This window comes from Bubalus bubalis, chromosome 5 (assembly GCF_019923935.1).
Source record: "Bubalus bubalis isolate 160015118507 breed Murrah chromosome 5, NDDB_SH_1, whole genome shotgun sequence".
NCBI lineage: Eukaryota > Metazoa > Chordata > Mammalia > Artiodactyla > Bovidae > Bubalus > Bubalus bubalis.
In genome coordinates, this window is record NC_059161.1 from 75,246,174 (window position 1) to 75,260,380 (window position 14,207).

The following is a 14,207-nucleotide window of genomic DNA, read 5'->3' on the forward strand; positions in this document are numbered from 1 at the left end:
TACTTTTCATCAATGTTGAGATCAATCTGAGCCAACATTATGATGGACAGCCAAGCCTGCTCATGAGACCTGAACCTGGGTTGATAGAGTGTAAGAGAAGAATGAGGCTGTTCTGAGTCCTGACAAAGTCAATGCCATTCCAACTATAGTGGACTATTATATGTGCTTCAATAAATGATCTGGTTAGAGAGACAAAGACAGATTCACATTTGCGCAAATAAAAGAGAGGAGGAAAATAGCTCAGGCCAGTGATAGTAATGATGCTTACTTTTAATTATGCCCTCTTTGTGTACCTTTTGGAAGTGAGTGTCAGAGGATTATTTTACTGTATTCATATTCTATGATGCATCAAAATGATAAATGTACTAGTTCTGAAATCAGATCATCAGAACTCAAATCTCTCCTCTACAACATAATGACAAAGCTAATTGAGTTCTTTTCACTTGGTTCTTGCAAATACAAAGACTCAAACTTGCCCAACATAGAATTATTGAAAGGTACACATATCTTAACATACATGATGAAATTTGTAAAATTCAAGGATGAAGAGACAATGTTCTAATCTCCAAAAAGTAGTGGACAGAAACCTAGACTATTACTTAAGAGGAATCAAACTATTTAAGCATTTCAAACTTAAAAATGCAGACAAGCTTCAAAAAAGTGGGGGAAATCTATCAGTGATGAAAGATGCAGACTATAGGCCATGAGAGGGTATAATTGACAAGTCTTTGTTAAAGGAATGGATTAAGATATGCAAAGAATCAAATTTTATAATTCACATAGCAAGCATATACATGAAAATTACTCAATATATGCTAATAACAATAAAATGTAATTATGTTATACCTCATTTAAAATATTTGTAAGAAATACTGAAAAATACACCATTCTCCAATTAAAATTAGACCATAAGTGACAAGGGTTTCCCTTCATTTTAACCATTTAAATATTAAGAATTATTCATTGTTCATTTCTCTGATTAGACAAGCAAGGGAAAAGATATCTTAATGTCCAGTTTGATAGATAAATAAGAATGTTACTCTGTGTGATTTGATCAATGAAAAATTGTTGTGGTTTTCTCTATATATCACATATTTCCAATAAACAGAAAAGTAAACTAATGAATGATAATTGTAAAAAAAATCTGTTTGATTCCTACATTGACTTGGTATGAGAATAAATGTCAGGATTCTGATTTCTGATGAGAATGGAGAAGAAAGAAAAAGAAAGCAGATAAGCCACAAGATACAATCTGTACTTTCATCTCTTGATTAAGATGCTAGTCAACCAAGGTTGGGACTTCTGTACTTAAGGAGAAATCATTTAATATAATTTCCTACCAAGAGAATCCACATACAAATTTTACATAATATGACCCACAAGACAGAATTTGATCTTCATTAGCAAGGAGTTCCTTACATACTTCAATCATCTGAATTTTCTATAACTTTTTTTCCCTAGAAACCATAATGCAATGAGTGTAATTAATTGAACAAGGATATATTCCATGGATGAAATATTAATTCAAATTGTATACTGAGGTAAAACATTATTTCTACTTTTTTTATTCCAAGGGAAACCTTGTAGTTATCCAGTAATAAAACATGGACGGCTATCTTATGCATACAGAGGATACTTTCCAGCACGTGTAAATCAACAGTTTGTCTATAACTGTGATCCGTCTTTTGTGCCTCCTTCACAACGTTCCTGGAACTACCTGACTTGCACAGCAGAAGGATGGTCTCCAGAAGAACCATGCCTCAGTAAGTAAACCTCTTTAAGTTTATATGCATAATCTTTGAAAGAGTGAAGAGACAAAAGTTGACAAGTGAGTACAGTTAAGTGTTATGTAACAACAGTAAGGCCACGGGATGAGTTCTGTGAGCAAAAAATCCAATAGAACTTCCCTTTACTAGATGCTTTTCATGTAAATCGTATGAGAGATACAGAGACTTTACAAGAATATCTGCATCATTTATACATATTTTAGTCATAAAACTAAAGACAAATAATATGGAATATTATCTTTTTCATTTTCCACAAACGTGGTACTAGCTTCCGTTTTTATTGTTACATGTTATATTTGAATACTAATGCATTCTTATGTAGATTCTATAAGGTTAATCTTTAATGTACTATTTTCCCAAACTTATGCTGTATTTCTTTCATATTAATTTTATGATCCTAAGGACAATGTATTTTCAATTATTTGGAAAATGGACATACCCCATCTCCTGAAGAAAAATATTTACAGGGTGAAACTGTAAGAGTTCACTGCTATGAAGGCTACAGTCTTCGAAATGATCAGAACACAATGACCTGCACAGAGAGTGGCTGGTCTCCTCCTCCCAGATGCATCCGTGTCAGTGAGTAAACTGGGCTGAAATCCCATGTGTTTATAATTTTCTAAGACTCAGCTGTATTATCCACTCCAAAAGTTTATATCAGATTCTTGTTTTTCCAAAGGACCTATTTAATTTTTTTGTTTACAAGTGTCTATGAGTGTACCTATAGACTTCTAGATAAGTATATAACCAAATATATGTACCCATTGATAGACATTAGTCAAGAAAAGAGGAGAAGATCCACAATGAAGAAACCTGTAATAACAGAGTGAGGTCAGAAAGGTGGCAGGAGTCTCACCGTCTCTCGTGATACAAACACAGACTTTGACCATCATTTGTGGATAATGATGGTATCTTTGTGGGGGTCCAGGAGTCTAGCAAGGAGAAGGCAATGGCACCACACTCCAGGACTCTTGCCTTGAAAACCCCATGGATGGAGGAGCCTGGTAGGTTGCAGCCCATAGAGCCGCTAAGAGTCGGACACGACTGAGCAACTTCACTTTCACTTTTCACTTTCATGCATTGGAGAAGGAAATGGCAACCCACTCCAGTGTTCTTGCCTGGAGAATCCCAGGGACGGGGGAGCCTGGTGGGCTGCCGTCTAAGGGGTCGCACAGAGTCGGACACGACTGAAACGACTTAGCAGCAGCAGGAGTCTAGCAGAGACATGACAGCATGCTCCTAGGGCACAAAGATTCAAGACTGGACGCCTCACTGAGGGTTAGAGGCATAGCCTCATTTTGCTCCTGAGGTGGCCCTGCTTAGTGCCAAGATAGACCCCTCAGCACAGGATTTTACCTGTGGGGAAAATAAGAGCGTGTGAGCAAGGGCGGCATCCTCATCTTCCAGCGCACTTCTCTCTCCCCTTATCCAGGACACTGGGGTCACCTGCATGGCTGGGATGGGGAGAGGCCAGGAGTACAGCATCCAGGGCTAGAATTCCTCAAGGAGCCTACTGACCTGGGTCCTAATGACCATGTGGAGATCCCACCAGGGAGCCCCAAACCATTGCAGACACCGTGCTTGTGGTTCTGCTCACCCCTGGGCCTCTCATCTCATCCACATCCCCTCCCCAGGTCCAGCTCCCTGTGTAACTCCCCACGGTGGCATCTAGACCTTTGCAGATGGCCTGTGGTACATCTAGAAGCCAACCTGTCCCCGTGGGTCTGCTCACGAATGTGAGCATTTGGCACTGCCCCAGGGAAGCAGCCAGGAAACTGTCGGCACAGAGACTGTCTTTGCTGCGTTGATAGACGCATATGAGCTTCAGAATTCTCTCCTAGGAGGAATTGAGTACATGGGACAGGTGTCTCCTTAAAAAATGTCTGAAAAGTCTCAAAATCCCTACCAATGTGACAGTGTACTTCCCTCCCCAGGTCAGTCTGTAAGACTGGAGGGAGTGACTGCTTCATTAAATGCAAACACAGCAACCTGAGACTTCAAGGGACACAGACATCAAAGGACTAAAATGTTAACAGAAAAACAATAGTTTTTCAGTTACTGACCCCAAATAACAGATATGGACGATTTGTCTGATAAGTAATTCAAAGTAATTGCTTAAGAATTTCATTGAGATAGAAGAAAACATTGGAGAAGGAGATGGCAACCCACTCCAGTATTCTTGCCTGGGAAATCCCATGGACAGAGGAGCCTGGAGGGCTACAGTCCATTGAGTCTCAAAGAGTCAGACACAACTGTAGTGACTTAGCATGCAAACATGCAATCCTTTATATTTAGAGTAATTATTGATAGATAAGGATGTATTAATATTATCTTTTTTATTTTCAGTTCAGTTCAGTCATTCAGTCGTGTCCCACTCTTTGCGACCCCATGAATCTCAGCAGGCCAGGCCTCCCTGTCTATCACCAACTCCTGGAGTACACTCAGACAGGATGTTTTATAGTTTCCTAATTTTTTCTTTCCTCTAATGGCTTGCCTTTTTGATTTCATGATATTTGTTATAGTAGTATGCATTTAATCTAGTATGGATTCTTGCTTTGTTTACCATGAGATTTACATAAAACACCTTACAGAGAGAGCAGTGTGTTTTATGCTGATAATATATGAACATCAACCACATATTAAATCTCCTTCCTTTTACCCTTCTCCATTTTATCTTTTTGATGTCATGATTTACCTCTTTTTACAATGTGTACTTAATTAAAAAATAATTGTAGATATAGTAATTTTTATATTCCTGTGCTTTAACTCTTAAATAGTTGTGTTTAACATTCCATATGAAGGTACTGCAGTGTTCTGAATGTGAATGTGCACTTAAATTTACCAGTGTACTAGGTATTTTCATGGAATGAATTAGCATTCTTTTACTTCAGCTTCAATAATTCCTTTTAGTGTTTCAGTAAGGAAGGTCTGTGTGCCTGCTCAGTTACCTCAGCTGTGTCTGACTCTTTGGGACCCTGTGGGCAGCCTGGTCCCGCCAGGCTCCTCCCTCCATGGGGTTCTCCAGGCAGGAATACTGGAGTGGGTTGCCATGCCTTCCTCAAGGAAGGTCTAATTGTGTTCTGTTTCCTCAATTTTTGTTGGTCTGGTGAAATCTTTATATTCTTTTCTTTTCTGAATGATATTTTCAAGTATTCTTCTTTGGCAGTTTTTTCTTTCAACACTTGGAATAAACCATCCCACTTTCTCCTGGCCTAGTAGGTTTCTGCTGAGAGATTTGCTAAGATCCAAATGAAGGCTCTTTAGTAAATTTCAAGGTTTTTGTATTGTTAGCTTGTTTGTTTTTTCTACATGCTGCTTGAAGGTGTCTCTATTTTTCTTTGATTTTTGCAACTTTATTATAAATGTGTGTTGTAGAGGACTTTTTAGGTTGATTTGGTTTGGTCACCTGTAAGCTTCCTGAACTTAGATATTCAAATATCATCCTTGATTTAGGAAGTTCTCAGACATTACTCCTTAAATATATTTTCTGCCTCATCTCCTTTTCTCCTCCTGGAACTTCAATAATTTGCAAATAGGTTCTGTTTTCAATGTAGCATAGATCATGTAGCCTTTCTTTGTTCTTTTGCATTCTTTTATTTTTTTTAAAAAATTTTAATTTTGTTTTTATTTATTTATTTTTAAAATATATTTATTTTATTGTATTTTTTAACTTTACAATATTGTATTGGTTTTGCCATACATCAACATGAATCTGCCACAGGTACATACACTTGTTCCCCATCTTGAACCCTCCTCCCTCCTCCCTCCCCGTACCATCCCCCTGGGTCGTCCCAGTGCACCAGCCCCAAGCATCCAGTATCGTGCATCAAACCTGGACTGGCGACTCATTTCATATATGATATTATACATGTTTCAATGCCATTCTCCCAAATTATCCCACCCTCTCCCTCTCCCACAGAGTCCAATAGACTGTTCTATACATCTGTGTCTCTTTTGCTGTTTCGTACACAGGGTCATCGTTACCATCTTTCTAAATTCCTTATATATGCGTTAGTATACTGTATTGGTGTTTTTCTTTCTGGCTTACTTCACTCTTTAGAATAGGCTCCAGTTTCATCCATCTCATTAGAACTGATTGGAATGTATTCTTTTTAATGGCTGAATAATACTCCTTTGTGTATATGTACCACAGCTTTCTTATCCATTCATCTGATGATGGACATCTAGGTTGCTTCCATGTCCTGACTATTAAAAACAGTGCTGCGATGAACCCTGGGGTACATGTGTCTCTTTCAATTCTGATTTGCTCAGTGTGTATGCCCAGCAGTGGGATTGCTGGGTCATATGGCAGTGCCATTTCCAGTTTTTTAAGGAATCTCCACACTGTTCTCCATAGTGGCTGTACTAGTTTACATTCCCACAAACAGTGTAAGAAGCTTCCTTTTTCTCCATACTCTCCAGTATTTATTGTTTGTAGACTTTTTGATAGCAGCCTTTCTGACCAGCATGAGATGGTACCTCATTGTGATTTTAATTTAATCTCCCTGGACAAGATAACTTTGATATATCATCTATCTCATGGATTCTTCTACCTTTTTGACTCTGTGGTTGATGCTCTTTAATGAATTATTTCATTTCATCCTTGGAACCTTCAGCACCAGAGTTTCTGTTTTTTTATGATTTGTACATTTTTATTAAACTGCTTGTTTTGTCCATTGTTTATTGTTTCCCTGCTTTTGTTCAAGTATCTTACTGTATTTTCTATAGCACACTGAGTTATTTAAAATGGCTATTTCGAATTCTTTTTTTTTTTAATTTAATTTTATTTTTTACTTTACAATATTGTATTGCTTTTGCCATACATCAACATGCATCCACCACGGGTGCACACATGTTCCCCATCCTGAACTCCCCTCCCACCTCCCTCCCCATACCATCCCTCTGGGTCGTCCCAGTGCACCAGCCCTAAGCTTCCTGTATCCTGCATCGAACCTGGACTGGCGATTCGTTTCTTATATGATATTATACATGTTTTAATGCCAGTCTCCCAAATCGTACCCCCCTCCCTCTCCCACAGAGTCCAAAAGACTGTTCTATACATCTGTGTCTCTTTTGCTGTCTCGCATACAGGGTTGTCATTACCATCTTTCTAAATTCCATATCTATGCGTTGATATTCTATATTGGTGTTTTTCTTTCTGGCTTACTTCACTCTGTATAATCGGCTCCAGTTTCATCCACCTCATTAGAATTGATTCAAATGTATTCTTTTTAATGGCTAAGTAATATTTCATTGTGTATGTGTACCACAGCTTTCTTATCCATTCATCTGCAGATGGACATCTAGGTTGCATTCTTCACTGGATAAATCACACATCGCCAATTGGATGTGAATACTGACAATTTTTATACTTTGTTGCTATCATGATACTTTGAGTTCATGTTCCTTAAAGTTTTGTGGTGCTGTTTTTCTAATTAAAGTTCTAGTCTCCTTTGGGTGAGAGACAACTTCCTTCAACCCTGCTAGAGACTCCGCAACTATTTCAGATCTTCTATAGTGGCACCTGCTGACACTTCTCATCCCTGTTTTGTCAGAATTTCTGTGCTTCTATGTCTTGTCTAGATAAATTAGTGCACCAGAAATGGTACTGACAGCCTGTCCTTTGTTTCCCCCAAAGTGGCAGTACATCTTTTTTTAATTTTTTTTTTACTTTAAAAAATTCTTATTTTAAATGGAGGCCAATTACTTTGCAATATTGTAGTGGTTTTTGCCATACAATGACATGAATCAGCCATGGGCATACATGTGTCCCCCATCCTGAACCCCCCTACCACCTCCCTCTGCATCCCATCCCTCAGGGATATTTCAGTGCACCAGCCCTGAGCACCCTGTCTCATGCATCGAACCTGGACTGGCGATCCGCTTCACGTATGATAATATACATGTTTCAGTGGTACTAATCTTGTGTTCCTGTTCTGGGCCACAGATTTAAGCCAAATTTCTGTGCAAGCTCACTGGTCGTCTGTCAAAGGTTCGTCTTCCCTCTGAGTCAGTTGTAACCACAGGGATCTGGCCACAGGGTGGAAGGGTGTGTGAATGAAGCAGACAGAGGTGCTCTTGTCAATACCTGGAGTTTCACAGAAGGACTTATCTCCATGCAAAAATTTTCAAGATAGGCTTTCCGGGACTCCTGGAGTGCAGCTGAGAGGGAAATATGATGGTTCATGAGCCACTGTAGGCATCACAGTCAAGACAGAGATCTGTCTGCCTTTTACCTCATGCATGCATGTGCGAGCCTCCTCCTGGGTCCGCTGGCATATGGAATTACAGGGGTGGGTGGTTGTTTATTTTATATTTATTTATTTTTAATAGAAGTATACTTACTTTATAGTATTATGTTGGGTTCTACCAAAAATCAATAAGAATCAGCCATAGATTTACCCATGTCCCCTCCCACATGAACATCCCTCCCATTTCCCTGCCCATCCTACCCTTCTAGGTTGTTACTGAGCTCTGGTTTGAGTTCCCTGAGTCATACAGCAAATTCCCATTGACTGTCTATTTTACATATGATAGTTTAAGTTTGCATGCTAACCCTCTCCATACATCCCACCCTCTACTTCCTCCCTGCCAGCCGTGTCCATAAGTCTGTTCTCAGTGTCTGTGTCTCCATTGCTGCTGTGCAAATAGGTTATCAGTACAGTATTTCTAGATTTCATGTGTATGTGTTAGTATGCGATATTTGCTTTTCTCTTTCTGACTTACTTCTCTCTGTATACTAGGCTCTATGTTCATCCACCTCTTTAGGACTGACTCAAGTGCATTCCTTTTTATGACTGAGTAGTATTCCACTGTATGTATGCAGCACATCTTCTTTATCTATTAATCTGTGGACATCTGTGTTGCTTCCATGTCCTAGCTGTTGTAAATGGAACTGCAGTGAACATTGGGGTACATGTGTCTTTTTCAATTTTGGTTTCCTCAGGATATATACCTAGGAGTGGGATTGGTGGGTCATATAGTGCTTTTACTCCTGGCTTTGTAAATACTCTCCATACTGTTCTTTATGTGGCTGTATCTACTTACATTCCCACTAACAGTGCAAGAGGGTTCCCTTTTCTCCACACCTTCTCGAGCATTTATTGTTTGTAGACTTTTTGATGATGGTCATCCTGACTAGTGTGAAGTGATATCTCATTGTTGTTTTGATTTGCATTTCTCTAATAGTGATATTGAGAATATATATATGTGTTCATTAGCCATTTTAGGTCTTTAGACAAATGTCTGTTTAGGTCTTTTTTCCCATTTTTTTGATTCGGTTGTTTGTTTTTATGGTATTGATTTGTATGAGCTGCTTGTATCTTTTGGAAATTAATCCTTTGTCAGTTGTTTCATTTGCTATTATTTTTTCCATTCTGAGCATTGTCTTTTCACCTTATTCATAGTTTCCTTTGCTGTGGAGAAGCTTTTAATTATGTCCCACTTGATTATCTTTGTTTTTATTCCACTATTCTAGGAGGTGGGTCATAGAGGATCTTGCTGTGATTTATGACATAGGGTGTTCTGCCTGTGTTTTCCATCCATTTTGAGTTTATCTTTGTGTATGGTGTTAGAAAGTAGTCTAATTTCATTCTTTTCCATGTAGCTGTCAAGTTTTCCCAGCAGCACTTAGGAAAGACACTCTATTTGCCCCATGGTATATTCTTGCCTCCGTTGTCAAACATAAGTTATTCGTAGGTGTATGGTTTAATCTCTGGGCTTTCTATCTTGTTCCATTGGTCTATATTTCTGTTTTTCTGCCAGTACCATACTGTCTTGATAATATAGCTTTGTAGTCATTCTGAAGTCAGGAAGGTTGATTCCTCTAGCTCTATTTTTCTTTCTCAAGATTGCTTTGGCTATTCAGGTCTTTTGTGTTTCCATATGAATTATGTCTTTTTGTTCTAGTTCTGTGAAAAATAACATTGGTATTTTGATACAGATTGCATTGAATCTGCAGATTATATTTGGTAGTATAGTCATTTTCATAATGTTGATTCTTCTAACCCAGGAACATGGAATATCTCTCCATCTGTTTATGTTGTCTTTGATTTCTTTCCTCAGCGTCTTGTACTTTTCTGTATACAGCTCTTATGTCTCCTTAGGTTTTTTCCCTAGGCATTTGATTCTTTTCGGTGCAATGGTAAATGGTATTGATACCTTAATTTCTCTTTCTGATGTTCCATTGTTAGTACAGAGGAATGCAAGTGATTTCTGTCTATTCATTTTGTATGCTGTCAGTTTGCTAAATTCACTGATTACCTCTAGTAATTTTCTGAACATATCTTTAGGGTTTTCTGTGTATAATATTGTCTGTCTGCAAACAATGAGAGTTTTGCTTCTTCTTTTCCAATCTGGATTCCTTTTATTTCTTTTTCTTCTCTGATTGCTGTAGCTAGGGCTTCCAAACAATGTTGACTAATAGTGGTGAGAGTGGGCACCCTTGTCTTTTCCTGATCTCACAGGGAATGCTTTCAGTTTTTCACCTTTGAGAATAATGTTTGCTCTGGGTTTCTCATATATGGCCTTTATTATGTTGAGGTAGATTCCTTCTTTGCTCATTTTTTGAAGAGTATTTATCATAAATGGGTACTGAATATTTTTAAAAGCTTTTTCTGCCTCTATTGAGATGACCACATGGTTTTATCTCGCAATTTGTTAATATGGTATATCACGTTAATGGATATACCCAAGTATATTGTAGAATGCTTGCATCCTTGCAATTAACCCAACTTGATCATAGTGTGCTATCTTTTTTAATGTATTTTTGAATTCTGTTTGCTAGAGTTTTGTTGAGGATTTTTCCATCTATTTTCATCAATGATATTGGCCTGTACTTTTCTTTTTTGTGTTGTCTTTGCCTGGTTTTGGTATTAGGGTGATAATGGCCTTGTAGAATGAGTTTGGAAGCGTTCCTTCCTCTGCAGGTTTTTGAAAGAGTTTGATAAGAATAGGCATTAGCTCTTCTCTAAATGTATGAGAGAATTCACCTGTGAAACTCTCTGGCCCTGTGCTTCAATTTTTGGGGAGTTTCTTAAATCACATTTTTGATTTCAGTGCATGTAATTGGCTTGTTCATAGTTTCTATTTCTTCCTGGTTCAGTCTTGATAGATTGAACTTTTCTAAGAATAGATCCATTTCTTTCAGGTTGTCCATTTTATTGGCATATAGTTGCTCATAGTAGCCCCTTATGATCCTTTGTATTTCTGTGTTGTCCGTTACCCTCTCCTTTCTCGTTCCTAATTTTGTTGATTTAATTCTTCTCCCATTTTTTCTTGATGGATTTGACTAATTGACAATTTTGTTTATGTTCTCAAAGAAACACCTCTCAGTTTTATTAATCTTTACTAATGTTCCTTCATTTCTTTTTCATTTATTTCTGATCTGATCTGTAGAATTTCTTTCCTTTTACTAACTTTGTTTTTTTTTTTTTTTTTTTTTTTAATGTCCTTCTTTATCCAGTTCTTTTAGGTGTAAAGTTAGGTTGTCTATTTGATGTTTTTCTTTTTTCTTGCTATAAACTTCCCTCTTAGAACTGTTTTGTTGCATCCCATAGGTTTTGAGTTGTCATGTTTTCATTTTCATTTGTTTCAAGAATTCTTTGATTTCCCTTTTGATTTCTTCACTTACCTGTTCATTATGTAAAAGCATATTGTTTAATCTCCAAGTGTTTGTGTTTTTTACTGTAATTGGTATCAAGTCTCATAGTATTGTGGTCAGAAAAAATGCTTCATAGAATTTCAATTTTTAATAATTTACTGAGGTTTGATTTTTGGCCCCAGTATAGTCTATCCTGGAAAATGTTCCAAGCATACTTGAGAAGAAAGTGTGTTCTTTTGGATTTGTGTGGAAAATGCTGAAGATATCAATTAGGTCCCTTTGGTCTAATGTTTCATTTAAGGTTTGTGTTTCCTTGTTGAGATCTTCCCTGGTGGCTCAGAAGTTAAAGTGTCTGCCTGCAATGTGGGATACCTGGGTTTGATCCTTATTAATTTTCTGTTTTGATGATCTTCCCATTGGTATAACTGGGGTGTTAACATCCCTTACCATGATTGTGTTGCTGTCAATTTCCCTTTTTACGTTTGTTAGTATTTGCGTTATGTACTGAGGTGCTTCTGTGCTGGGTACATAGATGTTTAGAATTTTGTCTTCTTTGGGGATTGATCCCTTGATCATTATGTAATATCTCTTCTTTATCTTGTATAATATTCTTTATTTTAAAGTCAATTTTGTCAGAAATGAGAATTGCCACTCCAACTTCCTTTTGATTTCCATGTGCTTGGAATATGTTTTCCATCCTTTTACTTTCAGTCTGTATGTGTTTCTAGGTCTGAAGTGGGTCTCTTCTAGACAGCGTATATATGGGTCCTGTTTTCTATCCATTCAGCCAATCTGTGTCTTTTGGTTGGAGAGTTTAATCCATTTACATTTAAAGTAATTATTTATATATTACTATTAGCATTTTACTATTATAATATAATATAATGCTGTATGTTCCTATAGCATTTTAAAAATCAATATATTTATTTTAATTGGAGGCTAAATAATTTACAATATTGTAGTGGTTTTTGCCATATGTTGACATGAATCAGCCATGGGTGTGCATGTGTCTCCCATCCTGAAGCCCCCTCCCACCTCCCTCCCCATTCAATCCCTCAAAGTCATCCCAGTGCACTGGCCCTGAGCCCCTTGTCTCATGCATTGAACCTGGACTGGCAATCTATTTCACATATTATAATATGCATGTTTCAATGCTATTCTCTAAATCATCCCACCCTTGCCTTTTCCTACAGAGTTGAAAAGTCTGTTGTTTACATCCTGTCTCTTCCACTGTCTCACATATAGGGTCATCATTAACATCCTTCTAAATTCCATATATATGCCTTAATATGCTGTACTCGTGTTTTCCTTCTGACTTACTTCACTCTGTATGCTGCTGCTACTAAGTCGCTTCAGTCATGTCCAACTCTGTGTGACCCCATAGGCGGCAGCCTACCAGGCTCCCCTGTCCCTGGGATTCTGCAGGCAAGAACACTGGAGTGGGTGGCCATTTCCTTCTCCAGTGCATGAAAGTGAAAGTGAAGTTGCTCAGTCGTGTCTGACTCTTAGTGACCACATGGACTGCAGCCTACCGGGCTCCTCCATCCATGGGATTTTCCAAGCAAGAATACTGGAGTGGGGTGCCATTGCCTTCTCCGTCACTCTGTATAATAGGCTCCATTTTCATCCACCTCATTAGAACTGATTCAAATGCATTTTTAAATCACTGAGTAGTGTTCCATTGTGTATACATACCACAGCTTTTTTATCCATTAATTTGTGAATGGGCATCTATGTTGCTTTCATGTCTTAGCTATTGTAAACAGTGCTGTGATGAACATTGGGGTACATGTGTCTCTTTGAATTCTGGATTCTTCACTGTGTATGCCTAGCAGTGGGATTGCTGGATCATATGGCAGTTCCATTTCCAGTTTTTTAAGGAATCTCCACAGTGTTCTCCATAGTAACTGTACTAGTTTACATTCCCACAAACAGTGTAAGAAGCTTCCTTTTTCTCCATACTGTCCAGAATTTATTGTTTGTAGACTTTTTGATAGCAGCCTTTCTGACCAGCATGAGATGGTACCTCATTGTGATTTTAATTTGCATTTCTCTGATAATGAGTAATGTTGAACATCTTTTCATATGTTTGTTAGCCATCTGTATGTCTTTCGGAGAAATGTCTGTTAGTTCTTTGGCCCATTTTTTGATTGGGTCATTTATTTTTCTGTAAATTGATCTACATGAGCTGGTTTTATAGTGTGGAGAATAATTCCTTGTCAGTTGCTTTGTTTGCTATTATTTTCTCCCATTCTGAAGGCTATCTTTTCACCTTATAATTTCCTTCATTGTGCAAAAGCTTTTAAGGTTAATTAGGTCCCATTTGTTTATTTTTTCTTCTATTTCCATTACTCTGGGAGGTGGGTTATAGGGGATCTTGCTGTGATTTAGGTCAGAGTGTGGTTTGCCCATGTTTTCCTCTAGGAGTTTTATAGTTCCTGGTCTTACATTTAGATCTTTAATTCATTTTGAGTTTATTTTTGTGTATGGTGTTAGAAAGTGTTCTAGATTCATTCTTTTACAAGTGGTTGACCAGTTTTCCCAGCACCACTTGTTAAAGAGATTGTCTTTTCTCCATTGTATATTCTTACCTCCTTTGTCAAAGATAAGGTTTCCATAGGTGCGTGGGTTTATCTCTGGGCTTTCTATCTTGTTCCATTGATCTATGTTTTTGGCATTGTGCCAGTACCATGCTGTCTTATTGACTGTAGCTTTGTGATATAGTCTGAAGTTAGGTAGGTTGATTCCTCCAGTTCCATTCTTATTTCTCAAGATTGCTTTGGCTATTCGAGTTTTTTTTGTATTTCCATACAAATTGT

The 14,207-nt window shown here is 37.8% G+C and overlaps 1 protein-coding gene across 15 annotated transcripts in view; it reads left to right on the forward strand.

Annotated features, from left to right (window-relative positions):
• The window catches only part of CFH (complement factor H), a 482,162-nt gene that overhangs the window by 38,146 nt on the left and 429,809 nt on the right, over positions 1–14,207 (forward strand). For all 15 annotated transcript variants that reach the window (XM_045165767.1, XM_045165768.1, XM_045165769.1 and 12 more), the window contains exons 8-9: positions 1,575–1,763; positions 2,190–2,366. In XM_045165767.1, the coding sequence (XP_045021702.1) occupies positions 1,575–1,763; positions 2,190–2,366 (366 nt within the window). The remainder of the gene's footprint in view (positions 1–1,574; positions 1,764–2,189; positions 2,367–14,207) is intronic.